Source organism: Carassius gibelio, chromosome A9, assembly GCF_023724105.1.
Source record: "Carassius gibelio isolate Cgi1373 ecotype wild population from Czech Republic chromosome A9, carGib1.2-hapl.c, whole genome shotgun sequence".
NCBI classification, from domain to species: domain Eukaryota; kingdom Metazoa; phylum Chordata; class Actinopteri; order Cypriniformes; family Cyprinidae; genus Carassius; species Carassius gibelio.
In genome coordinates this window covers 9484929-9512392 of record NC_068379.1, presented here as the reverse complement: position 1 = coordinate 9512392, position 27464 = coordinate 9484929, and the positions used below count along the sequence as shown (strand labels likewise).

General features: G+C 42.5%; 2 protein-coding genes across 3 annotated transcripts in view; both read right to left on the bottom strand.

The window, feature by feature from the left end:
- Positions 1 to 27464, bottom strand: part of LOC128020216 (uncharacterized) — a 426958-nt gene that overhangs the window by 332346 nt on the left and 67148 nt on the right. The gene's annotated exons all lie outside the window — the stretch shown is intronic.
- LOC128020197 (polypeptide N-acetylgalactosaminyltransferase 13-like) overlaps positions 1 to 27464 on the bottom strand; it is a 109681-nt gene that overhangs the window by 57594 nt on the left and 24623 nt on the right. For both annotated transcript variants that reach the window (XM_052606907.1, XM_052606906.1), the window contains exons 3-5: positions 25757 to 25925; positions 2727 to 2893; positions 1279 to 1486 (exon numbers count right to left, since the gene is read on the bottom strand). In XM_052606907.1, coding sequence (XP_052462867.1) covers positions 1279 to 1486; positions 2727 to 2893; positions 25757 to 25925 — 544 coding nt within the window. The remainder of the gene's footprint in view (positions 1 to 1278; positions 1487 to 2726; positions 2894 to 25756; positions 25926 to 27464) is intronic.

Below are 27464 nucleotides of genomic sequence, written 5' to 3'. Positions count from 1 at the left end.
ATAGCGAGCCAATGCCGTGTTGACAGGACCGGGTTAATATGGTCATACTTCCTGGTTCTAGAAAGAACTCCTGCTGCTGCATTTTGGACTAGCTGTAGTGACCACCCCGCGAAAGCGTGGTGGTCATCGTGCGAACTGAATGGAATAGCCATGTTTTATTATTCCCATGACCCAATCTGATACCCCGGGAATGGCTTGCCATTGTGAGGCCCGGATGGACAGAGGTTGGATTAACTCAAGTGTTTGTCTGCCGCGGGGGGACATAGCACTTGTGAGTGTTTTGTGAGGAAAACAGCTCTTTTTGTGAAGGAGTGTGTTTTTTATTTTGTGCGCTATAACAGTGCTTTGCTCTCTGGGTGCTAAAAAGGGCCCAATTGTTTGCAGCAAAAACAACTTCGTCGACACCTGGAGATGGAGGGCGCCACATACGGGGCAGTTTGGGGGGTGGTCCAGCCGCAGCGAGACTTAGCCCCCTCCTCTTCCTTTCCTGTAAAGAACAATTAGAACAGGAATTTCCCACGAGCGTGGGGTTTCCCCAAGCACATGACACACTCGCTGTGCCCATCATCAGCGTGCAGAGGGGCTCTGCACGAGCTGCAATGACGAGACGGCATTTGAAACAACGCTGTAGAAAAGGCTCTTTTTAGAGAAATTTGCTCTGTTAATCTCTCTCTCACCGGATGTCCGCTGGGAAGCCATGTATCTGCAGGGGGACCGGCAGTTGCGTTCCAGTGCTAGGCATATCAACGGCGAGCAGTTCAGCGGAGATCAGCGAAGTGATATGACATCGTCGCTGACGAAGAAGAAATCTGAATTCCTGTGGCGAAGCGGCCAAAATATAGCCAGATCCCCCGCCCATTTTGGCGGGCTTTGGCAAGCTTCGCTGCCATAGGTTCGTGCAGCACCGCTGCCGAGCATTTGGTTTGTTTTAATATCACTGCACGAACCAATGGCCAATCAGTTTCACTGCATGATTGAATAAGTAGTTTTTCCCATAAGTACGAGTGAAGTATTGAAAGGGAACAGAAACATCATACCTTACATGAGGGTCTTGAAAAATTGTCTTTGGCAATAGGGGAGTCACAGAGTCAAAGAGGCTGAGAACCACTGCTCTACAGTACATTCTCTGCTGTCTGACTAGAAGTTTGTTGTAATTTAGTTTCTCTTATGGCAAAAAAATGATCAAAAATAAAAAGCAAAAATAACATTTTCAAGTCTATAAAATGTAAAGTTTGGTGCTAAGGAATATATTGTGTGTACACAGTCAAGCACACTCACCTGTCCTCTTTGATCCGGGCCAGCAGCGGTTCCAGCCACCCTACAGTGCACTCACAGTGGGCATCCAGGAAGGTGATAACCTGTCCTCGCGTGGCAGCCGCCCCTCTTAATCGTGCTCGGATCAAACCGGATCGCGTCTCCATCCTCAAAATTCGCACCGGAACATCCAGAGTCACTACATAGTCCTCTAATTTTTTCTTTAGAAAATCTGCAATCAATCAATCAATACAAGCAGAGGTCATGTACAGAGGTGAGATTATGGTGTACAGCTTCACATTACGCAGGGGTCATGAAGTGCCTTTATTATTTTGTACTTTTCTCTGAGGTACACTATGGAGCCCCCCACATGGCATGCAGGAAGAAAGTAGGCTAAATTGTGCACACAATTTACCATTTTGTTCCCTTTATTTATAAATTGTCCGCACAATTTATTAATTTGTAAATCGAGAGAATGAATTAGTAAATTGTGCACACATTTTAGGAAATCGAGGGAGCAAATTAGTAAATTGTGCGCACGATTTATTTATTTTTTCTTGAATGTCATGTGCGGGGCTTCGTAGTACACTTATAACGTTATGAAAATTTTTAGATAAAAAAACATCATAGTTTAGAAATAATAGGCTATTTTCTGTCCGGTTTTAACCCCTCTCATCGGAACATAGGTGTGGTGGATTAAGGGACGAAGTAAATGGACACTGCTATGATTGGCTAAGAGTTGGAGTATGTTTGACAGTTTTTTATAGGTGGATGCTGCTGTGCTTTTGGATAAAAACGCATAAATATTCGATACATATCTAACAAACTGTAATAACAAACAAAGCAATAGTGACCACATATTAAAAAACAGTTATTCAAACTTGTATGGTGCAACATTTCTGTCAGATCCAATATAGTCAGCACAGCATCGTCTTTTATTTTCAATCTTTCTGAAATCATGCGTTGAATTGTGCCTTGTTTGTAAACAAATTATTTACACTACTTGCATGAAACAGTGGGCGGAGCTAGACAGGCAGTGATGTAGAAGTAGGCATTGATCTTCTTGAGTGGGAGTTTAGCCACACTATTACGTCATAAAGTGGCACATTCCACAACCTGTCATTTTGGCAGATTGGCTTCAATATAAGCTGTTTTTAGACTAAAGAGAAAGTTTTGAGGTCTGAAACTTACAGAATGTTTTTATAGTGCTCATATGTCAAAAGATCAAAGTAATTTAGATTTTTCAGTTCATGACCCCTTTAATGTTTCCTCACGCAGATCTCTAAGAAGCTGAATGACATTTATGGACTAAATAAACTTTTGAGATAATTTGTTGCCAACATTTACATAAATTATGACACTGGAGGTATTCTGTCATTGTGAATATAGTGACACATTGAATACATTGTGAGTATTGTGATAATGAAGGAATATCCTAAAATGATCAATTAATGAATTGATGTGATTAGGACCTCTCTCGCTGGCATCATCCACAAGCAGAATCTCGAGCAGCAAGTGTCTGGGCGAGCGGTTTATGGCACTGTGTATGGTTCTTAGAAGTGTGCTCCAGGCTTCATTATGAAACACAATCACAATGCTGGTGTTTGGCAGGTCATCGGGGTACATCTTGGTTTTACAGCTGTGGAACACACAAGAACAGAGTTAATATGATAAAAAGAACCAACCATTTTTGGACATACAGAGTCAAGTAAATTTTGTTTGCATAGGCCTTTTCAGAAATACACATTGTTTCAAAGCCGCTTTGCAGGAAACCCCCGATTGTTATGTTTATTATATTGTAATACCTTAAAGAGATTCACCCAAATATGAAAATTTTATGTTTATCTGCTTACCCCCAGGCCGTCCAAGAAGTATGTGAATTTATTTTCATAAGAACACAAACGCAGTTTTTTAACTCAACAGCTGGTATGTGATGCATCTTCTTCTTCTTCTTGCTTTATGGCAGATTGCAAACTTACAAGTGCACCGCCTTGTAAATGGATGACTGACACTCCTAATTGAGCTTGTTGATAGAGTCTACTGTTATAAATACGAAATAAATACAGTTCAGTTTCTTACAGTTTCTTACATATCGAAGTGGGTCGCGGGAGTGGGTCGCGGGAGATTTTGTATGGGTCGCCAAGTCGAGCACTATTTTTCAGTGTCCTATATACTCTTGATTAAAATGTTATATGTGTAGTTCACCAATTAGCCGCACGAGGGAGCTCGTCGTTTTCTTCCGTTTTTTTTTTTCTTTAGCTGCGCTCTGCATTTGGCAACCAGCCATAAAAATGGATGCTTGGCTAATTAAGAAGAAAAAACCAGCTAAAGATCAGGCTAGCACTGCCAACAGCCAAAATACCGTCCCCGAGGGAGGCCAGCTTGAAAATAAACTAGCTAATGTTAGCAAAGCTACTTCAAGTGAAAAACGCCATAATGATGAAGAATGTGAGGAAACGGAACCAGTGGATGCTTTCGACCAGACACCGGAGCAGGTAACGTTACCTCTGAGGATTTGGGAGAACAGCCTCCAAATAAGAAAAGAAAAACAAGACCAAGGCCATATAAAGACTACTTTCTGAAATATGGTTTTGTTAATTATTCCAAAACAAACCAAGAAGCTCGACCCATGTGTGTCATATGCAGCGAAAAACTCGCAAATGAGAGTTTAAAACCAACTAAAATAAAAAGACATTTGGAAACACATCACTTCGACTTGGCAAAGAAACCTCTGGATTTCTTTCAAAGGAAGGCACAGGAGTTTGAATCATCAGCTGAGCTTCTCCGTAGAAATGTGACATTAAATGACAAAGCCCAGCTAGCATCATACATGGTTTCTTACCGTGTGGCCAAAGAGAAGCAGCCCCACACTGCTGCAGAAAATATAATTCTGCCCGCCACAATAGACATGGTTAGCACGGTTATTGATGAAGAAACCGCACAAAAATTAAAATGCATCCCCCTGAGTAACAACACAGTTTCCCGAAGGATAAATGACATTTCAGACAATATTGAGCAACAGCTCATAACAAGATTGAAGGCGGCCGCGGAATTTTCAATCCAGCTGGATGAAAGCACCGACGTCTCGGACTGCGTAACTTTGTTGGTATACGTAAGGTATGTGTGGGAAACAGAATTTGTGGAGGATTTATTATGTTGCTTGAATATTCCTACTGGAACGAAAGGTGAACAGATATTTTATGTACTGAACAACTACGTGGTTACAGAGTGCGGGTTGAGCTGGGCCAACTGTAAAGGCGTAACGAGTGATGGGGCTGCAAATATGACGGGCAGAAACAGCAGAGTTGTGAAAAGAATCAAGGAGGCAGCTGGTAAAGACATCATGTGAAATCACTGTTTCATTCACCACCAAGCTTTGGCATGCAAAGGAATACCCCCCGAGCTTGACAAAACATTGAAAGAAGTAATTCGTGTTGTGAACTTTATTAAAGGCAGCTTGCAACTTGTGTGAATGTGTGAGTGCGTGCGTTTATGTGTTAGATTAGTTTATATGTCTTAGATTTATCTAATAAAGCCTTATTCATATTGAAAAGAGAAGTATCTTGTGTTTTGTGCTCACAAGTTAATGTCTTAAACTGCCGATCTTGTTACTGTGCTAATTGATAGTGTTTCACTATAGTTTGGATATTAGTATCCAGCGCAGATTTGATGTTAAACGGCTCGTTCACTGAACCGCAGGGCGTCTCCGTGACCAGCCGTGAAACAGTGATTCTGTTCAAATTCCCTTTAAAATCTTAAATGATTCCCTTTGAGCTAAATTGACCTGTTTCCCTTACATTGTTATGGTGGAGAATGCGGGCAGTTTAATCTAAATTGTGAGCATAAACCATGATATTTAATATTTTCTTCTGTTGCCGATGAAAGCTGAAAAGCTAGCGAGACGTGTGAGACGTAACACTGCGTGTGCCCGAGAGTTATTTGAATGGGAGTGTTTTAAAAGCTTGATCAAGTAAATTTTAACTGTGTACGAACAGCAAGGGAAACCGTTTGTGTCCAGAGAAACTGGCACCGAGATTCAGATCGCCATCACTGTGTCCCCCTAACTACAGCAAAAGCCGAATCAAATTTGATCTTTGACTCCCCTAAGTTAAACATTAGAGAATAATGTTTGCCTGTCTGTGTCCGTTCACAAAGTGAATGCAATCTCGCGTAACACTGCGTGTGCCCGAGAGTTATTTGAATGGGAGTGTTTTAAAAGCTTGATCAAGTAAATTTTAACTGTGTACGAACAGCAAAGGAAACCGTTTGTGTCCAGAGAAACTGGCACCGAGATTCAGATCGCCATCACTGTGTCCCCCTAACTACAGCAAAAGCTGCTATATCTGAAATAAGATAAATTTAACTCTATACAAACTGAGAGTTTAAGTGCCACATCGCAAAACCAACTGAAAGCGGTGTTGTTATTTGTACAGTGTTGAAATGAGCCGACATTTCATGTTACATGCTTAACTGTATTTGCAACAATGCAACGATTCATGTTCTAACGTTATCCACTAGAGTGTGTTTTGGTTGCCATAGTGACGACCGTGACCCGGATGCCTTAACGTACTTCCGGAGCAACTCTGAACTGTGCACGCGCAGCACACTTGTGTAAACAAACTCCGCGGTGTCGCTAAGCTAACGAAACCATTGCATTTACATTGAAGTCTATACTAAAGCCACTAGCCTCAAAGCTTAGCCGTTAGCATTACAATCCAGTGGATGAATAGTGTGTGTTTGGGCAACACTGATGTGATTTAACCATCTTTAAACATCTTAACTAACACTTGTTAGTCTCTTTCTCTTTATTGCTCTCTTTTCTCACTAAACCACTTATTTTTACTAGAAAGGGAAATACTAACTCACAATTATTAATTGTGACAAATTGAAATTTAATTGAAACATTAAATTTATTTTGAATCATTTGAAATTTCCCTCTCAGATCATTTCATATGATCTATTATTTCTATTATTCTCTTTTGGGCCTAATTATTTTAGGAATGAATAAGCCTTGAACTTTGGAAGTTTAAGTAAACTTATTCTTCCTAATTTATTTATTACCCATCTGAATATATGCTATTCAGACCTTTACTTATTTGAATGCGTTTTACCCCTCTTCCTGTTTTGGTTATACACTTAACCACTATTGTTTTACGTATTGATTTCCTCTTTTTAATTTCATTTATGCATATTTTGCCCATTTATTATTTTTTTTAATTTTACTTTTTCTTACCATTTCTTTACTTTGTGTATCCTAGCCTGGGAACGACACACCTGAGCCCTAAAAGGAGATATGGTTATCCCTCACTACGAGTTCAAATAAATTAGAAAGACAACTCTCTTTCACTTAAAGTTTATTTTGTTTGATTAGTTGTGCAGCAACTAACACAATGCTCTCCTTGTAGTTGAGATAACCGCTACTGAGACTTACCATCTCTGTCCTCTCTCTCCTTTACTTTCCTCTTCTCTTTTTACATTTGTAGGACATGTAAGAACCATCAATCAATTCTAAGTGAATTAAATACACAATCGTGCCAAAGACGACGAATCATCCTTATGGAGTTTGATTGTAATTAAACCTCTCCCTTGTTCTTCCTAACCTCCCTACATTTGAAAACGCAATCCAAATTTTAGCATCTCATCCAACGTTGAGATCAATTTAATAGAGATATGTGTTGAACAACTGTCGCCTTCGCAGCCTCCCCGGTTCGCAGCCTCAATCCTGTCAGACTAAGAAAAGAGATATCAGAATTATTATTGTATTCTTTAGTCCAAGACAAGAATTATAATAATATTGTTTACCGTTTTGATAACGTTGAATTGGAGAAATAATAATTTTCCTCATTTGAAAAACAGAAATTTTGCTTGTCATTTAATTTGTTTTTCACCTCTTTCTCTTCTTTCCTCTTCCTCATTAGAGTGAAAAAAAGTCTTCGCATCTCTAGTCTACTTAGACCCCCTGAGACCAACACAGTCGTCGCCACATTTCACTAGTGGTTCACAATCACTGATACAACACTTAGTTGTCCGACCACACATAGGCTTTTACTCCACACAGATCTGTGTCAGTCTCTCTTCTCCCCAGCGTGCCAACATGCCGCAGACTGCAGACCCCATTTCCCATGGGGAAGATGTGAATATTTGGCTGAGAGGCATGACAGACAGCCTCACTCCAAAGACATTTGAACTGTTATTATTTTTAATAATAATCCTAATCCTGAGAAGATTCCTGACACAAGATTCAAGCCAGAACAACAACCACGAGGAGCTAGTCAAGATCACGAGCTCACTAAGCTATGCCTATACAACCCAGCTGAAACTGAGCGACAAGCACATCACCCACCTTCAAGAGGAGCTGACACGTGCTCAACGTCGCATAGACAAGCTGGAAGTGAAAGTTCAAGATCAACTCAAAGCACCCAGCGAGAGGGAGCAGGAAACAACGGAACAAGTTATGAAGCTCCAAGCAGCCCTGGCAGCAGCCCTGGCAGCAGCTCAGCTCGGCCAGCAACATACAACGGCTGCTCAGAAAGACCTGGTAAACAGACTCCAGTATGCCGAACAGCTACTAGAGAAAGCCAAGCTAGACATCAGAAACAAGAATTCTGAAATCAGTGCTTTGAAAGACCACCTAGAAAGGTACAGAACTGAAACGGACAATCTGACCCAACAACTAGACGATACCAACGATGAGCTCTACATGGTCAGAAAAGAACTCCAAAATGCTTACAAGCACAAACAAGAGCCAAGGAAAGAGAAACCTCTCTTAGCCTCATCACTGCTGAGCAGAGCAGAGTCCCACGTCCAAGAAATGGCATATGATGAAAGGAGCGAAGGGCCACAACACAAAACCTCACCTGCCTTCGCCACACAACCCTTTCCTGCGAACAAAAGAAAACCTCCCGTCCAAGGACTTGGAGCTGAACACGGGATGACCATCAAAGACCTCAACAAGCTGTCTAAAAACATCAGCAGGTTCAACCCGAACTCCATAGAGAGCCCCGACATCCAAGCTTACCTGCGAGATATCGAATTTCACCTGGAAGTGAGACCTCATGTGACTGACAGAGACTGGTTATACCTCCTTAGAGCCACGTCCAGTCCCGAGGTACGAAACTTTCTAGATCGACAGCCCAGTCAAACCAAGTCAAACTACCAGCGACTTCGTGAGGTCCTGATTAAAGAGTTTACAGACCCAGAGTCTGAACATGGACTGTTAACTGCCTTGGAAACCAAACAAGGTCGTCAAGAGACTCCACAAGCTTACTACAACCGACTCCGACAAGCCTACTTTGGTGCACACAACAACCCTGACCTTGAAGAGGATGTGAACTTCAAAACCCTCTTCCTAAAGAATCTGCACCCTGGAGTCAGTCACCATCTAGGTGTCATGGCCTGTCCGAACTCCATGACCATCCAACAGTTGCGTGACCTAACACAGAAGGCCTATAACAGGCAGAAGTTGGCCTCAAAGAAAGGTAACAGAACCTCCACACTCTTGAACTCTGTCAACAAAGACTCAAGCCTTGCACTGGACGACACCCAGTGGCATCACAACACCAGAGTCTTCCATCAAGACCACAGAGAACGGCCAACTGTTGATGAAAAATCTGAGGTACTAAAGGACATCACCTCAGTCACTAACAAAATGTCAAATGAACTCCAACTCCAAGTACCACATTCCCTGTCTGTGCAACAGCAACCTCCAGAGCACAGAAGGTCAGAAAGTCTGCTACAGCCAGAAGGCATCACAAGAAGAATGCAACATAGGAGACAAAGTTTTGCAACCCAGCTTCACACAGCCATGCCAAACTGCCTCAGACTGTCTGCTAAATAACTTCCTGCCTTGCTGGACTGACCCCTCATTAGACCATGGACATGCCCTCATCCAAGCCAAGGATGCAGAGAGCCAGTCTTAGGTGACATGCTAGAAAAAGGGGGAGACAACACAGACTTGAACAGATCTGACCACACATGCACTACACCAGTAACACACACAACATTACCTACACCCAGAGGTAAACACATCTACTGATAACACAGTCAACAAACATATTCTTCCCACAGGTAGAATATCCAACTTTTAGTGTAACAAAGTTACACATACCCACCATGAAGAAACGTGCAGCCATCCTCACAATAGGTAGAACACCTGACACTAAGTTAAGGTTCACGACACACTAGCTGCACCTGACATCCTAGCTCAATAGTAGTTGTAACCCATGCTAAGAAAACCCACAGCAGCTTTGTTTTGTTTTGTTCTTCTTTTACCTATCCTTCTCCTTCCCCTCTTTCCTGAGTAGGTGAAGCGCCTAGACACCCTGCGAGGGTCGAAGGTCTGATATTAGGATTGACTCGCAACACCTAATATCCGCCAGCCACTCTAAACTGAATGGAAGCCAGAGAGCTCCATGCATGATAGGTCAATTCGTTGAATTGAAAATGAAATTACTAGAAAACTAACGGTAAACGTGTAAAGACAACCTAGAAGAACCAAACAAAGTTAACCACAAATTTGATTGATGAATCAGAATAAAACAACAATTTCCAAGACGATCTAAACTATCCTCAATGTGCTAAACTACATTGACTAATTGAACTTAACCACGTGCACCTAAATAACCTGATGCCTGCACCAGTACAGTAACTGTCATGGAGGTGTTGTCTTGCTGTTTGCTGTGTTTGTCTGCTTCTTCTGCCTTTGTTTCTCCAGCGATCGACGATGTCTTCACCTAAACACCTCGCCGATTGAAAGGGGGATATATGTAACAGAAATGAGTCGAACCAGACAAATTAAAGAGTCTATCAAATCTGTATGCATTGAAACACGAGCTGAATTCCTCAGGAAGTCATAAATCAGTTCTAGTGCCACAAGAACCAAGCAATATGACCAACCACTTGTTCACACAACAGCTTTCAACACTAACACCACTAGAACAATTATTTACAATTTCAATTCGAAGAAGAGAAATTTGGTGTCAAATTTGTTGTTCGTATTTGAAATGCAACGCTGGACATTATGTTAAACCATGAGTTAAACACTTCTATTGACTCCCCCCCCACCTAGCAGAACCAGACTGAAATTCCTAACGGGGGGGGGGGGGGGGGGGGGCTGGGGCGGAGCTTTAAACCTCTGTCTCTACAGAACATCCATATGTCAGAGAATGACAAAGAAACTGTCTTTTGTACATATATATGGACCAGAATGAACTCAAAAAGACTTATAAATGAATCATTCCATCGCATCACTCCATATTCATTTATGTGGAACCCACACATTTGACTATCATGTTATAATCACTTATTGTGTATGTTTTTTTTTATGACTATGGCATAGCTTAACGATTTATAATTGTGTTTGGTATGTGTGTGATCGAATCTTCTTGCTTGAATTAGCCCTGACAATAATTTATTTGTCCCATGTATTGTATTCGTGTTATAGGAATCATGTCCAAAATTAGACCCTGCGAGGCAGGAAAATTCGGACCACATGCTTGGTAAGATAAACAAATGATTTATGATACCCCCGAGCCAAGACAATATCTGATTGGTCAAGACAGCATTTGAGGTGTGGCCAACAGGCCACTTTAAATACCTAGGATATCGTAAAATCTTTGCTTTTAGTCTGCTTTTAGTGTCTGCTTCTAGTCTCTAGCTATGCTTCGGCTAGCTTGTAGCATCTAGCCATGCGGTTAGTCATCATTGTTCTTTGAGCGCAGTTGCAGCGTGCTACAGCCTGCACGCCTGCTGCTACTTAGCCACGATGAGAAGGAACACAACCTTATCTCGTCAAACTTTATTTATTTTCTTTTCCGTTTGAGAGTTTCGTGTTCTGAGTTAAGTTTTGTAACATCGAGTCTCCGACGCCTGACCTCGGGTGCCCGTTCAACTTCAACCAGCCCACACGACTCTGCACTTTCAGCCAACGCCCAACAACCACGGGCTTCCCAAGACGTCACTTCAGCCACTACTGAACTTCCAGCCAATCAGCGACACCGGGATACCCCTTTCAACAGGAGTCCCTTTCACAGGAAACGTAGGCAACGTATCCCCAGATATTTGTTGTGCTGGAGTATCTAATATAATTTTAGTCACATTGAGGAACTCAATGCGAGGGCTAATTACGTGATTGATGGTTGTTCATGTCTATGCAATTTAACGTATTGCTGTAAACTTGGGATTCCATATTTCCATTCTCTTAAACTCATCTTTCCCTAACTTTTGATCTTCCTGCAACTTTTGTGAATGTGTGAGTGCGTGCGTTTATGTGTTAGATTAGTTTATATGTCTTAGATTTATCTAATAAAGCCTTATTCATATTGAAAAGAGAAGTATCTTGTGTTGATGTCTTAAACTGCCGATCTTGTTACTGTGCTAATTGATAGTGTTTCACTTTAGTTTGGATATTAGTATCCAGCGCAGATTTGATGTTAAACAGCTCGTTCACTGAACCGCAGGGCGTCTCCGTGACCAGCCGTGAAACAGTGATTCTGTTCAAATTCCCTTTAAAATCTTAAATGATTCCCTTTGAGCTAAATTGACCTGTTTACCTTACATGGGTAAGCATTTCATCTGAATACCCTGTCTTAAGCAAGGCAAGCATACTGTTGCTTATTACTTTTACAACTACATACAAATGTGAAGTTGGGTTCTCAGTTCTCACAAAAATAAAGACAAAATACAGGAATAGACTGAATGCTGCACCTGATATGTGTGTTGCACTCTCCTCATGTACACCAAACTGGAATGTAATTCTAAAAAACAAGCAGGCCCACCTCTCCCATTAGCCTGGTAAACTGCCTTGATTTGGTGAAACTGATGATAAGGACTGGTGCACTTAAACATTACTCTTCTTCTGCCTGACCAACATAAAAATAAAAATAAACTTTAAAAAGCATGTTTTTGATAGCTCTGAAGGTTCATATTACTATTGTTCTAAAGATTGTTTGCATTCATATTTTTGTTTTGAGGAGAAAAAATGAGAGCCTGTCATACTGTGCACTTTATAAAATGTGTATATAGTGGACGCATAAAAAAGTTCTCAAAAAATATTTCAGTAAGAAATTTGTTCATATTATTCTGGTAGATGTGCAAAGCATTGAATTGTTATATGAAAGGCATCCATTGATTCCATCTGGTTTTATTGATGATAGGAAGAAAAATAAATGATTAACTGCCCTATTTTGCACTTTGTCTCATTAAGTATAAATTGTGTACACTGTAATGATGAGAATATGAAAACAATGAGATGCCCTGTCAGCTCTTCCTTTCTCATTTCACCTCTGCATTTTACTTATTGTCAACAACAGGTAAATAAAAAATAATTGTGCTTTGTCAAATAGCTGTATCTCTTTTAAATAGTTAAGTGGAAGCTTAACTGACCTTAAAAATTGTCATACATATTTTGTTAATGCATAAATTCTCTTTGTGATATATGAACTATATGGGCCTAATGTTTATTGGGTCACAAGGATTTATCGACTTTAAAATGTGGGTCCCCAGAAAAAAAGTTTGGGAAACACTGGTCTAGAGCAGCAGGGTTTCATTTTTTTTTTTTTTTTACTCTCAAAGCTGTGATTCCCATTCACTTCAATTATATGACTGACAAACTGCAAGAGTTTGAGTTAAAAATCTTGGTTTGTGTTCAACTGAAGAAACAAAGCCACCTACATCTTGGGTGTCATGGTGTTAAGCAGATAAACATCAACTTTTGTTTTTGTGGCTCAGTGGTAGAGCATTGCATTAGCAGTGCAAAAGGTTATGGGTTCGATTCCCAGAGAACACACATACTGGTAAAATGTATAGCCTGAACGCACTGTAAGTCGCTTTGGATAAAAGTGTCAGCTAAATGCATGAATAATATAGTTTATATTTTGCATCAACATGAACAATCAAGCCATTGAAATGTGATATATAGCTTATATTCAGGGGTGGTAAAAGTACTCAAAAGTTATACTCAAGTAAAAGTAGATGTATCTTAATAAAAAATTACTCCAGTAAAAGTAGAAAGTCCTCCATTCAAACATCACTTGAGTAAAAGTACAAAAGTATCCGATACTTAACATACTTAAGTACCGGAAGTAAAAAGTACATATTCAAATTAACTCTAAATATCAATAATTAAGCAGAACAGTTGTTTTGGTAGTGATATGCAATGTTTTAATTGAACAAATGATGAGATTAGATACTGCAATAAAGAATTTGTTAGATTTACAATCAAAAGAGACAATGAAGCACCTTATCGCAGTATAGGGGTTGAACTTCCAATAGACATGTTCGATAACATTATAGCTGCATCAAACAGAAGATGTGCAAAATACAAGGTAATACTGTTTCAGAATATCGATGAGGAATAATGAAATTTTTCTTGATTATTTTCATTATCGATTAGTTGTTGCAGTCCTAAAAATATATATTATTTGTCTACACAACTATTTGTCATGGTAAATAAATTAAGTAAGTCAACATTTGAGCAACTAGGCAGGATTTGTTATGAAAACCTGGCAGCCCTGATCTGAACGCACGTGCTGGAGATATACTTCTAATTAAAGTAGTGTCTTTCTTATCTTCTTAACGGCTGAAATGTCTTTTTTGCCTGCCATGGTTGAATGAAATTTCAGTAGAGCTGTGGAAAAAATCAAATGCAATTTCCATGAGCATCTCATCAGTAAAGACGCTCCTGTAATTAGAAGTATCATTGCGGGATCATTGCGGGCAGCATACTCAAGTAAAGTACAGATCCCCGAAAAAAATACTTATATGTAACAAAGTATTTTTACTTCGATACTTACCACCACTGCTTATATTGCTTTAAATTTGATGTAAATGTGTGTGTGTGTGTGTATATATATATATACATATATATATATATATATATACATATATATATATATATATATATATATATATATATATATATATATATATATATATATATATATATATATTAGGGGTGTAACGGTTCACAAAATTCACGGTTCGGTTCGATACGATACACTGATGTCACGGTTCGGTTCGGTTCGGTACGTTTTAGATACAGCAAAATGCAAAAACATCTCAACTTTTCAGAATGCCGCAAGCGCACCGCGGGTCATGTGACAAGAACTAACCAATCAGCTTCATCCTTTCCCGTAACAACGTTGAAAACTCAGCCAAGATGAAGGAACAGCTGATTATAGTTGTATATGGATTGCAATTTTGAAATAAATTTAGTAGCAGAGCTACTGCAAGCGATTTTTAGAGCTGCAAATCCATTTATCCTTTGCTGAAATTTCCGCGTCTCATGGAGAGAGCACGTCATTGTTGCTTAGCAAAGACAGACGCCTCATGAGCGCTTCTGCCCGAGCACTTTGGAAAGGAGGAGAAAGACGTGCTTAGCGTTTTCCACGCGTTTTTAGGAGCGATATGTGAACGGACCCTAAGGCGCTCGCTCACTCAGCACGCGCTGAAGGCTCATTGCAAAATGTCTAATGCATTTAACAGACCAGAAATATAAGATCCTAAAATAACCAACAGGTCTGGTGTTTGGGTGCACTTTGGATTCCCTGTAAGCTATAATACTGGTGTCTAAATGCTGCAGGCATAGTTTGTTGCGTGCATGTTTCTCCTTTTTTTCGTCTTTTCCCAGATACTGACACAATAAGGTGATGTCGGCGTAAATGAGTTGACATGTTTCAAGTATTCACGCTGGTGTTTTTTTTTTTTTAAAGCAATGAAGCAACCGCGCGAAGCCCTCACTATATAGGATTTTAGAAAGAATGCAGAGCACTAGTGTAGTGTGCAAACTTACCACAGTGTGGATTTCAGAAAGTGTGCAAAGACTTCACGTGCACACTTACCATAACATGGATTTACAAATAATGTTCTAAGGAGGGGCTCTCATGTCACTCTGATCGAGCAGCTCATAGATGGAATCATGCATCTCAAACAATATGTTTGAGAGTCATCTTCTTTTTCTAGTCTGTTAAACGCATTGGCCATTTTGCAACGAGCCTTCAGCGCGTACTGAGTGAGCGAGCGCCTGACTGAGTCATAACATAACATAAACATAAGTTGGTGTTTTTTTCTTCTTCGGGAGTGTCAGGGGCGTTGCCTGTTACGTCGTTTGGGTTATTGGGCTACCTTGTTGAACGCATATCATTATATTTCTCTTTTTTTTTTCAAATATAATTAATTAGTCCAACGAACCGTTCGGTATGCATAATGCGTACCGCGTACCGAACCGAAAGCGTCGTACCGAACGGTTCAATACGAATACGCGTATCGTTACACCCCTAATATATATATATACACAGTACAGACCAAAAGTTTGGACACAACTTTTCATTCAAAGAGTTTTCTTTATTTTCATGACTATGAAAATTGTAGAGTTACACTGAAGGCCTCAGGGGCTATTTGACCAAGAAGGAGAGTGATGGGGTGCTGCGCCAGATGACCTGGCCTCCACAGTCACCGGACTTGAACCCAATCGAGATGGTTTAGGGGTGAGCTGGACCGCAGACAGAAGGCAAAAGGCCCAACAAGAGCTAAGCATCACACGGGGAACTTCTTCAATACTGCTGGAAGACCATTTCAGGTGACTACCTCTTGAAGCTCATTAAGAGAATGCCAAGAGTGTGCAAAGCAGTAATCAAAGCAAAAGGTGGCTACTTTGAAGAACCTAGAATATTACATATTTTCAGTTGTTTCACACTTTTTTGTTAAATCATAGTTTTGATGCCGTCAGTGTGAATCTACAGTTTTCATAGTCATGAAAATAAAGCAAACTCTTTGAATGAGAAGGTGTGTCCAAAATAAAAAGAGATCATAAATAAAGCCTAAAGAGTGAGCTTAAAAAAAACAAAAAAAACACATATATATATATATACAACGATATACAAAAACGATTGGCACGTGGTCTAAATGGGTTGTCTCTATTCTCTTAATGAGTAATGGGTGTTTTTGGGAGTAACGTGCAATAAACCAATCAGAGTCTCATCTTCCATTCCCTTTAAGAGCCAGTTGCACTCGTGCCATGACGGATTTGCTATTTACACAGTAGAATTTGGCAAGTGCAAAGACAGAACACGTCTCCGAGATGAAACGGAGCTGTTTGTGTGCGAGCAAATAGATAGCCTAATTCGATGCAATGACTCTCGATTGCGATGACAATCCATTATGGCAATTAGCCTACAAAATCATAATGCATTGCAATCCTTTAATTTTTAATATTTGGCATGCTTGTGTGCTGCTGTGCATGCCTGTGTTTATAAATTAGCAGCGTGTACGCACGTTGCAGAACCGCCTATATTAACACACTCTTTAAATAACAAAGAAAAAACATTGCGCCAGACTTTAGACAAGGTTTGAGTTGGTCTATGGCGCAGTCTATTTTCAGCTCCTTAAAATAGCAATGCATCAAGCACTGCATCTGAAAACACCTCTTTGTTAGACCATCACGCCCATGAATGCACAAATGGGCACAAATTAATTTGCTAATTAAATGACGTGCTGTGCCTCGTGTCACATTGCGCCGGGTGTATGATAGGGCTCTAAATGTGTTTTACAAAAAAAAAAAAAATGCTTAAATGTCTCTTCATTTCCGTTGACCAAAACGAGATGAAACTAAATGTTATAACGTTATTTCGTCTCATTTAGTCACATTATTATAAGGTGCGTTCTGTCATGTGCGGTGATACAGGAACGAGAAGAGATCCAAGTGCAGGTATGATTCTTTATTAAGGGTAATCCAAACGGGTAAACAAGCCAGGCAGGGTCAAAACCAGAAGATCCAAAACAAAACATAAACCAGACACGAACACAAGGCAAGGCAAGGCAAGAATGACGGACATGAAATAACTTATACATTAAACAAGGACTCCGTAACAAAGACAGAAACAAACCAGGTATTTATAGACAGGTGCAGATAATGTAAGTGGGAACAGTTGAATAAAATTAACAGTGACGAGAAGGGGAAGTGAGACCTCTAGTGGACACCCAGGGATACACAGACCAGACACTGTGACACGTTCGACTAGAAGCAGGCTACAGATGGTGATCAACAAGAGCCGCTACTTGCAGTCAGGGGCGGAGTTGAAAACAGAGCCATCAAGCCAGACACTTTCTGCTCCCGTTAGTGACACTAATGCAGTGTTTGCATACTTTATCACAGATGAAGTGAACTAAATGCAACATCTGTCAAATACACAGATGTTTCAGAAACATTTCCATGAGCAACAGAAACACTTTTTAAATGCTTAATACAACGCCATATTTTCAAGAATAAAGATATATATATATATATATATATATATATATATATATATATATATATATATTTTGTGACATGCGTCCCGAGCGCTCGTCAGCGTCGCCCTGGCAACACACGGGAATCACCGGCACGAGCTCATCACGGGCTGAGCGGCCGCACCTGCAGCTCATCAAGCGGAGCCTTCTTAAGCAGAGGAGGAAGACAGAGTGGTGAGGAATGTCTCCCAACTAGGACGCTAACCCTTTCCTCCTCTGTTACAGAGAGCAGCGTGTGACCGTCAGCCCCACTAAGGAGAGCACAGCACGGGATCCACCACTCAGGACACAGCGAGCACGAGGGACTTGAAGCGCCACAGGAGAGCACCGCCTTCACCAAGAGCACTATTTTACTTAATAAATCCACCCTTCGGGGACTTTCTCTGTCCATCGGTTGTCGTGTAGTTCCTCACCCCGCCACACTGGTGGAGAATGCAGGCAAGAGTGTGAGCTGGACACCGACAACCGACCCCTGAGGAAACCGTTAAAGCCACCCGTTTGTTTTTTTTTGTTTTCCTTTTTCCCCTGTCATTTGTATCTGCTCTGTTTTCACAGGCGGCCGCTCCTCCCCCGGCATGGAAGAACTGCTCAAACACCTCACCGAGGTGAGCATCCGCCAGCAACAAATAGTGGAGCACATGGCCTCACGTCAAGGAGACGCCGAACGTGAGCTCGCCGCCCTCCGCGCCGCCGCCCACCGCACGCCGCTGCCTGACCCCCGTATCCAAGCCGTCCAGCTGATGCCACGAATGACGTGATAGCGGGAGGGGGGACGCTCGCCAAAGAGCAGCGTGGGGACGAGCGCCTCAAGCATTGCTGGACTCAAGTGCGGGTGGCGGAAGGAGAGGATCTACAACCAGCTCCCCACCCCACACCCCACTTCATCATCCAAAACGGCCTGCTCTATTATGTCGGCCAGCGGAGGGGGGAGGAAAAGACGCTGTTGGTGGTGCCGCGGAGCAAAGTCCCGGCGGTCTTGGAACTCGCCCACGCCCACCCGATGGCTGGCCACCTCGGCGCCCAAAACACTGTGCAACGGATCCGGGACCGCTTCCACTGGCCAGGACTGGAGGCGGATGTCAAGCGGTACTGCCAAGCGTGCCCGACGTGCCAACGGACCTCGCCACATACTCCTCCCCCCAGCCCGCTGATCCCGCTGCCGATCATTGAGGTGCCTTTCGAGCGCATCGGGATGGACCTGGTGGGGCCGCTGCCGAAGTCCGCCCGGGGGCATGAACATATCCTGGTTATCGTGGATTATGCCACCCGCTACCCAGAGGCCATTCCCCTCTGCAAGGCCACCGCCAAAAACATCGCCCAGGAGCTCTTCCTACTGAGTAGTCGGGTTGGCCTACCAGCGGAGATCCTGACCGACCAGGGCACCCCTTTCATGTCCCGGATCATAGCTGACCTCTGCAAACTCCTCAAAGTCCGACAGATCCGGACCAGCGTATACCATCCGCAAACCGATGGGCTCGTGGAACGCTTTAACCAGACCCTCAAACAGATGCTGCGGCGTGTCGTGGCAGAGGACCGACGCGACTGGGACCAGATGATCCCGTATGTACTGTTCGGGGTCCGGGAGGTACCCCAGGCGTCCACCGGCTTCACGCCCTTCGAGCTCCTCTTCGGCCGCCAGCCCCGAGGGCTCCTAGATGTCGCCCGGGAAGCCTGGGAACAACAGCCTGTGGTATGTCGGACCACCGTCGAGCACGTCAAGGCCATGAGAGAGCGGATCGACAGGGTCATGCCATTGGTCCGGGAGCATCTGACCAAGGCCCAGCAAGACCAGCAGCGCCTCTTCAATCGGGCTGCCCAACCCCGGGAGTTCCAGCCGGGAGATCACGTCATGGTACTGGTCCCCACCTCAGCCTGTAAGTTCCTGGCCCGCTGGCAGGGCCCATATACGGTCACCGAACGGGTGGGACCCGTCACCTACAAAGTGCGCCAACCCGGTCGCCGAAGGGAAGAACAGCTCTATCATATAAACCTGTTGAAGCGCTGGGTGGGGACCGGACCCCAGCTCTCGGCCCTCGCCGCCACCTCTCCCGTGGTTGTGGACATGGATCCCCATCTCTCCGCAGCCCAGAAGACGGAACTGCAGCACCTGGTCGGTCAGTTCTCGGATGTGTTCTCCCCTCGGCCAGGGCCGACGACCGTCATCCAGCACGAAGTCCGAACACCACCAGGAGTCATCGTCCGGCAGCGGCCCTATCGTGTCCCGGAGGCTCGGCGACACGCAATCGAGACAGAGGTGCAGGAGATGTTGAAGTTGGGGGTAATTGAGCCCTCGCGGAGTCCATGGTCCAGCCCCATCGTCATGGTCCCGAAGCCCGACGGCACCCTAAGGTTTTGCAACGACTTCCGCCGCCTAAATGAGGTCTCTGAATTCGATGGCTACCCCATGCCCCGCGTCGATGAGCTCCTGGATCGACTAGGAAGGGCCCGGTTCATCTCGACTCTCGACCTCACCAAAGGGTATTGGCAAGTCCCCCTGTCTAAGGATGCCAAGCCTAAGACAGCCTTCTCGACCCCCAGTGGCCACTGGCAGTACCGGGTCCTTCCCTTCGGCCTGCACGGGGCCCCCGCAACATTCCAGAGGCTCATGGATGTCCTGCTGAGGCCCCATATGGCCTACGCCGCGGCCTACATCGACGACGTGGTCATCCATTCAGAGACCTGGGGGGAACATTTAGAGCGGCTCCGGAGGGTGCTGCTGGACCTCCGCCGGGCGGGGCTCACCGCCAACCCCCGGAAATGTCACCTGGCGCTCTCCGAAGCCAAGTACCTGGGCTTCTGCGTGGGACGTGGCCTCATCCGCCCCCAGGAAAAGAAGGTGACAGCTATCCTCTCGGCACCGCGGCCCTCTACCAAGACCCAGGTACGAGCCTTTTTGGGGTTGGCAGGATACTACCGATGTTTTATCCCTAACTTCTCCTCCTTAGCCTCTCCCCTGACAGATCTGACCAGGAAGGGGCAACCGGAGAAGATAGCATGGAGTCTAGAAGCGGAAGAGGCGTTCCAGCAGGTGAAGTCAGCCCTCACCACGGAGCCAGTCCTGCGAGCCCCCGACTTCAACTGCCCCTTCCTGGTGCAAACCGACGCCTCGGACACCGGGTTGGGAGCCGTTCTCTCCGGAAGCCGGAAGCTGACCCCGACCGAACAACGGTATGCCGCCGTGGAGAAGGAAGCACTGGCCGTCAAGTGGGCAGTCCTGGAGCTCCGCTATTACCTCCTCGGACGCCGGTTCACCCTGTTGACAGATCATGCGCCACTGCAGTGGATGGCCCGCGCAAAGGACACCAACCCCAGGGTAACCCGCTGGTTCCTTGCGCTCCAGGACTTCCACTTCACCATACAACATCGGGCGGGGACGGCCAACGCCAACGCGGACGGTCTCTCCAGGATAGGGGCAGCTTTCGCAGGTCTGTCAGGCTCCACTCCCCACCCTCCCCATATCTCCCCATTGTACCGCAGGTGCAGGTCGACGCTTAGGGGGGGGGGGGAGTGTGACATGCGTCCCGAGCGCTCGTCAGCGTCGCCCTGGCAACACACGGGAATCACCGGCACGAGCTCATCACGGGCTGAGCGGCCGCACCTGCAGCTCATCAAGCGGAGCCTTCTTAAGCAGAGGAGGAAGACAGAGTGGTGAGGAATGTCTCCCAACAAGGACGCTAACCCTTTCCTCCTCTGTTACAGAGAGCAGCGTGTGACCGTCAGCCCCACTAAGGAGAGCACAGCACGGGATCCACCACTCAGGACACAGCGAGCACGAGGGACTTGAAGCGCCACAGGAGAGCACCGCCTTCACCAAGAGCACTATTTTACTTAATAAATCCACCCTTCGGGGACTTTCTCTGTCCATCGGTTGTCGTGTAGTTCCTCACCCCGCCACAATATATATATACTTTCTTGTATCAGTATTGTATAAATGTGACTCAATATAACTTCTAAAAACACAGATTTGTTGCCATTATTGGAACTGAAAAAGTTTGAATAACCTGAAACACATGTGATTGTTATCATGCCGTGAATTTAGCCAATCGTGAAACAGCTGTGTCATCATCAGAGCTCCAGCAGTCACTCTGGAGATACTGCCGCAGCTACTCTGGAAATGCGGCATTATTTAGATGACGACAACAAACAAATTTAGAAAGGGATCGATGTGTGTACTTCTAGCATGTTTGGTTGATAAAATAAATGTTGTAAATTCAAATCACAGGATTTTCGATGTGTGAAATAGATGTGTTTTTGAGTACAAGGTAACAGTAATACAAAAATATAACCTTGTTATGGGCTTTTTAATGCCTACTACCAACCATCTCAAAACATAATCAACATAATCAGACAACACATAATAAAAAACTTAAAACCACTCAGAATATCATAGCAAACGTATTTTGTATAACCTAGCATTGTGGTGTTGAGTTTAGTTTCCTGAAGCATTTAAATACCATACAACAAAACATTCAAGTTGTCCTAGATGCGGCATGGCACTGCATTCTCTATCTGTCAGTAACTACGAGTTATGTCGTGATGACATTAGGGGTCTAACTTGGAAGCCCAAACATTAAAGAGTTAAAGAGAAAACGGCAATGAGAATTGGCAAGTGGATTTTTTTGCACGTATATAAGTGCATTCACATTCAGGGTTACATACAACATAGAGACATTTCTTGTCCTGTGTGCCACCTAAAATTATGTCTGATAATTTATTTTGTCAAAAAGATACAAATATAGTTTCTGAATAAATACAAATTTGTTGCATAAAATACTTCAATGAATCAGAATTCAGAGCATCCTCTTAACAAATTGAACATGAGATGCAAATGAATGCCTATCAATGTAATTGATTGTTTTTATTTTTTATTTTTATTTATTTTTCTGCTTGAATTGCTCACAGTCACATGGACGACACACCATTCGCATCATGTCAAGTTTCTACAGATTATCTGATTTTAATTCATCACGTTCACTGTGTGTGATGATGATATTCATTTGATATAGAGTCCAATATTTCCAAAGCACCCCAGTATACCACTCTGCATCCACTATATGATCCATTGCTGACTGCAGACACTTTTTAATTGCAAAAAAAATGCCTACATGTGAATGAATATCAGTGCTTTGTTTTCCATTAGTAATGGGTGTGGCATACTGTCTGACTACATCAATAAACCCCACCCTCAAGACTGATTGACAGTTGACTGTGTTAGGCATTGGAAATGCAAGGACAAAGGCACTTCCATTTGAATTATGTATGGGTTGGAGCAGGACGCAGAAAACAGAATAGCAAATGTATTATTTTTTCTATTGCTATTCCAAAATGACAAAATCTTATCTAGTAAGACAATGCAAATACACTTGCATTTGGACTTTGTGTTTCCATTTTAAATTTGGCCAACATGTTACAGAAATGCCAGATCTTTGGTAAAATGCAGAGAGTAAATGTTCATTTTAAGAGAACCACATATCAGTGAATAAAGGGAGGGAAGGAGCAAGTGTATGCGGGCAATGGCCTTCAGTGTGCTGAAGGGTGGCATAAATCAAACACACCAGATGAACGTGGCATGTTTTGCTCTAACAGCTCTCTGGGATTTCATTATGTAACTCGAAGGGCTCTTTGGATTCAAACAAAGACCTTATTCACTGCACTGAGACAGACAGAGGGATGAAATAATAATAATAATAACATGCAGTTACTAAAAGGTACAGTATGTTTTAATCTTTACGACCTATTTTTTGCTCAACTAAGAATAACACTTAACGAAAGCTATCACATCTAACTAATTGTCAGTTCATAGTCTAGCCCATTTCTCCAAAAGAAGTTGTTAGCTTTCCAATGTCTCTGTACAAAATTCAAATACATCCATGAGAGTCAGAAAATACAAACGTCTCTCTCTCTCTAAAAAACTGCTGAATTGTTGTATTCAACCTTCTTTAGCCTGCTGATATTAATGTGAATAAGATGCTTTCTAGAAGGAATAGCAGCCTGTAAAACATGAACTAACATTTAATATAGCGTCAATGGAGCTAATGTATTTTTTTTTTTTTTTTAAATGTTTGTATGCTGCCACTGTGTGTGTAATAAGCTAAGTGTACATGCATTGTGCACCCGCCTATAGGCGCATGTTACTAATTACTAACTTATTACTAAGAAAAAATATGGCGTCAGACTTTAAACCAGGTTTGAGTTGGTCTATGGTACAGTCTATTTTCAGTTTCTTCAAAATAGCAACACACCACTAATGCACCTGAAAACAGCTCTTTTTTAAGACACAAATGAATGCAAATGCATTTGCTATTTAAACAACGCGTTGCAGGATGGGAAAATGAGAACTGCTCAGGCTGAAACTAGCAAAAACAAAAATCAGAAAAGACAAATTTATTTGTGTGAAAATTTAAGTTTCCAACTAAAACAGAATAGTGGGGATGATGGAAAATTTGACCATACATTTCTGGGTAACCACACATACTACAGGTCCTTCTCAAAAAAATTGCATAAGTTCATTATTTTCCATAATGTAATGATAAAAATTAAGCTTTCACATATTTTAGATTCATTGCACACCAACTGAAATATTTCAGGTCTTTTATTGTTTTAATACTGATGATTTTGGCATACAGCTCATGAAAACCCAAAATGCCTGTCTCAAAAAATTAGCATATTTCATCCGACCAATAAAAGAAAAGTGTTTTTAATACAATAAAAGTCAACCTTCAAATAATTATGTTCAGTTATGCACTCAATACTTGGTTGGGAATCCTTTTGCAGAAATGTCTGCTTCAATGCGGCGTGGCATGGAGGCAATCAACCTGTGGCACTGCTGAGGTGTTATGGATCCCAGGATGCTTCGATAGCGGCCTTAAGCTCATCCAGAGTGTTGGGTCTTGCGTCTCTCAACTTTCTCTTCACAATATTCCACAGATTCTCTATGGGGTTCAGGTCAGGAGAGTTGGCAGGCCAATTGAGCACAGTAATACCATGGTCAGTAAACCATTTACCAGTGGTTTTGGCACTGTGAGCAGGTGCCAGGTCGTGCTGAAAAATGAAATCTTCATCTCCATAAAGCTTTTCAGCAGATGGAAGCATGAATTGCTCCGAAATCTCCTGATAGCTAGCTGCATTGACCCTGCCCTTGATAAAACACAGTGGACCAACACCAGCAGCAGACATTGCACCCCAGACCATCACTGACTGTGGGTAATTGACACTGGACTTCAGGCATTTTGGCATTTCCTTCTCCCCAGTCTTCCTCCAGACTCTGGCACCTTGATTTCCGAATGACATGCAAAATTTGTCCAAAAGTCCAGTGCTGCTTCTCTGTAGCCCAGGTCAGGCACTTCTGCTGTTTCTGGTTCAAAAGTGGCTTGACCTGGGGAATGCGGCACCTGTATCCCATTTCCTGCACACGCCTGTGCAAGGTGGCTCTGGATGTTTCTACTCCAGACTCAGTCCACTGCTTCCGCAGGTCCCCCAAGGTCTGGAATCGGTCCTTCTCCACAATCTTCCTCAGGGTCCGGACACCTCTTCTCGTTGTGCAGCGTTTTTTGCCACACTTTTTCCTTCCCACAGACTTCCCACTGAGGTGCCTTGATACAGCACTCTGGGAACAGCCTATTCGTTCAGAAATTTCTTTCTGTGTCTTACCCTCTCGCTTGAGGGTGTCAATGATGGCCTTCTGGACAGCAGTCAGGTCGGCAGTCTTACCCATGATTGCGGTTTTGAGTAATGAACCAGGCTGAGTTTTTAAATGCCTCAGGAATCTTTTGTACGTGTTTAGAGTTAATTAGTTGATTCAGATGATTAGGTTAATAGCTTGTTTAGAGAACTTTTTCATGATATGCTAATTTTTTGAGATAGGAATTTTGGGTTTTCAAGAGCTGTATGCCAAAATCATCAGTTTTAAAACAATAAAATACCTGAAATATTTCAGTTGGTGTGCAATGAATCTAAAATATATGAAAGTTTAATTTTTATCATTACATTATGGAAAATAATGAACTTTATCACAATATGCTAATTTTTTGAGAAGGACCTGTATTTATCCCATAAATAGATTAAATGCAACTTTCCACAGAAAATTCATTTTGAAAGAAATGTAACAGAAACGTCTATTTATATTTAAATGCGGGTTTGTATTGTTGAGATTGCCGTGGCAGCTGATTGGGTGCTGTGATTAATTAATCTTTGTCTATAGAGAAGCACACATGCTTACCCGTCCAGCCTGACATCTGGCAGACTCCTGTTAAGTGCAATCATGTCACTGGCCATAAGGTTGAACTGATTGATTTTAAAGAGCTCTTTCATCTTCTCCTGCTCTTCTTTGGGAATGACCACAGCCTTCCCCATTTCACCTGGCGCCTCATGGGTGCGGGACATCACCGCTAGAACACAGAAAGCAGGGTGACATATTTACTCCACACATTTCCTCTTATATCGGTTTGTTAGTGTCAGACATGACATCTAAAAATGTGCAGTTGTACATTCCTAAATTACCATGCCAATAATAATAGGTTGATCTTTTTTTTTAGTTTTTATGATCTTCATATTAAATCAAAATGAAATCAAAATGTATTTCCTGTCTTAATTCATATACAGTTGCAATCCAAATTATTCAACCCCCTTGACTTGCAAGACAATTTGCTGTGGAGGATAACATTTTATGAAATCAAGTTAACAAAGGCATCAGTAAAGTATTAGAGAAAGTTTGTTAATACACTGTTGAGTGATTCTGAGAATGGAACATTGATGAATCATGATAAAATTCAAACTGAATTGAAACTGAAACTCTAAACATTCATGTTCAAAATTATTCAACCCCCTTTGTGCAGAATCTTTTATTCTTTAAAAGTGTTTAGAAGCTTCTGTCACCTCTCTACTACAGTTTTGGCCCATTCCACACCTGAAAAAGCTTTCAGATCACTGATAATCTTTGGTTTTCACATTGGCACTGCTTTCTCCAAATTCAACCAGATATTTGAAATGAGAATTAAGCCTGGAGACTGAACAGGTCACTCAAGTACATTCTATGACTGATCCCTGAACCAATCAGTAGTAGATTTGGATGTGTACTTTGGTATGACTGGCCTGCAGGAAAGTCCATTGATCATCAGCTTCAGTCTTTGCACCAAAGGCATCACAATTCTTTTCAAAATGGCCTGACACTTTAAAGAATCCATGACGTCCTTCATACAGTCATGATTTCCACTTCCTTCTACAGTAAAGAAACCCCATAACAGGACTGATCCACCTCCAAGTTTGAGGATGGAGATGGTGTTCTTCTGCTTATGAGCTTTGCCTTTTTTGCAGCAGGCATACAGCTGATTCATGGGTCCAAAAAGTTCCAGTTTGGTCACATTACCCCATAAAAAATTCCTCCAAAACTCCACAGGTCCACACAAATGAATTTGATCAAGTTCAAGTTGTCTTTTGTTCTTCTTGATCAAGAGCGGTATTCATCAAGATGTCTCAACATGAAGGCCATACTTGTCTAGTGTTCTTCTTACATGCTGCTTTGAAATGGTTTTCCTCCTTGCATCGGGTCATCTTGCAAGTCTTTGGCTTAACATTGCAGATTTTTCTCAGTTGCTCTGATTAAACATTTTATGATATTGTGTATTTCTTCCACACCCTCAAAGGTTTTCTGGTAAAACACACTTTAAGCTAAGGAATAAGGCTGAGAACTGTGTCTCTAGGAATTTTAAATGTCTTAGCAATCTTAATATAGCCTTAGCCTTTCTAAAGTAATACAATATTTATTCTCTTTAGTTTTTGTGAGATCTTGTCACGCTGTCAGTCTCTTTTCCTGGGTGTTCCCTAGTGAGCTCACTTCTCCTTAGGCACTTCACCATAGGCACTTTAATTCCTCTAGTCTGGTCCTGTCTTCACAGTAATTGCACTCCAATTAAATCGCACAGGTGCTG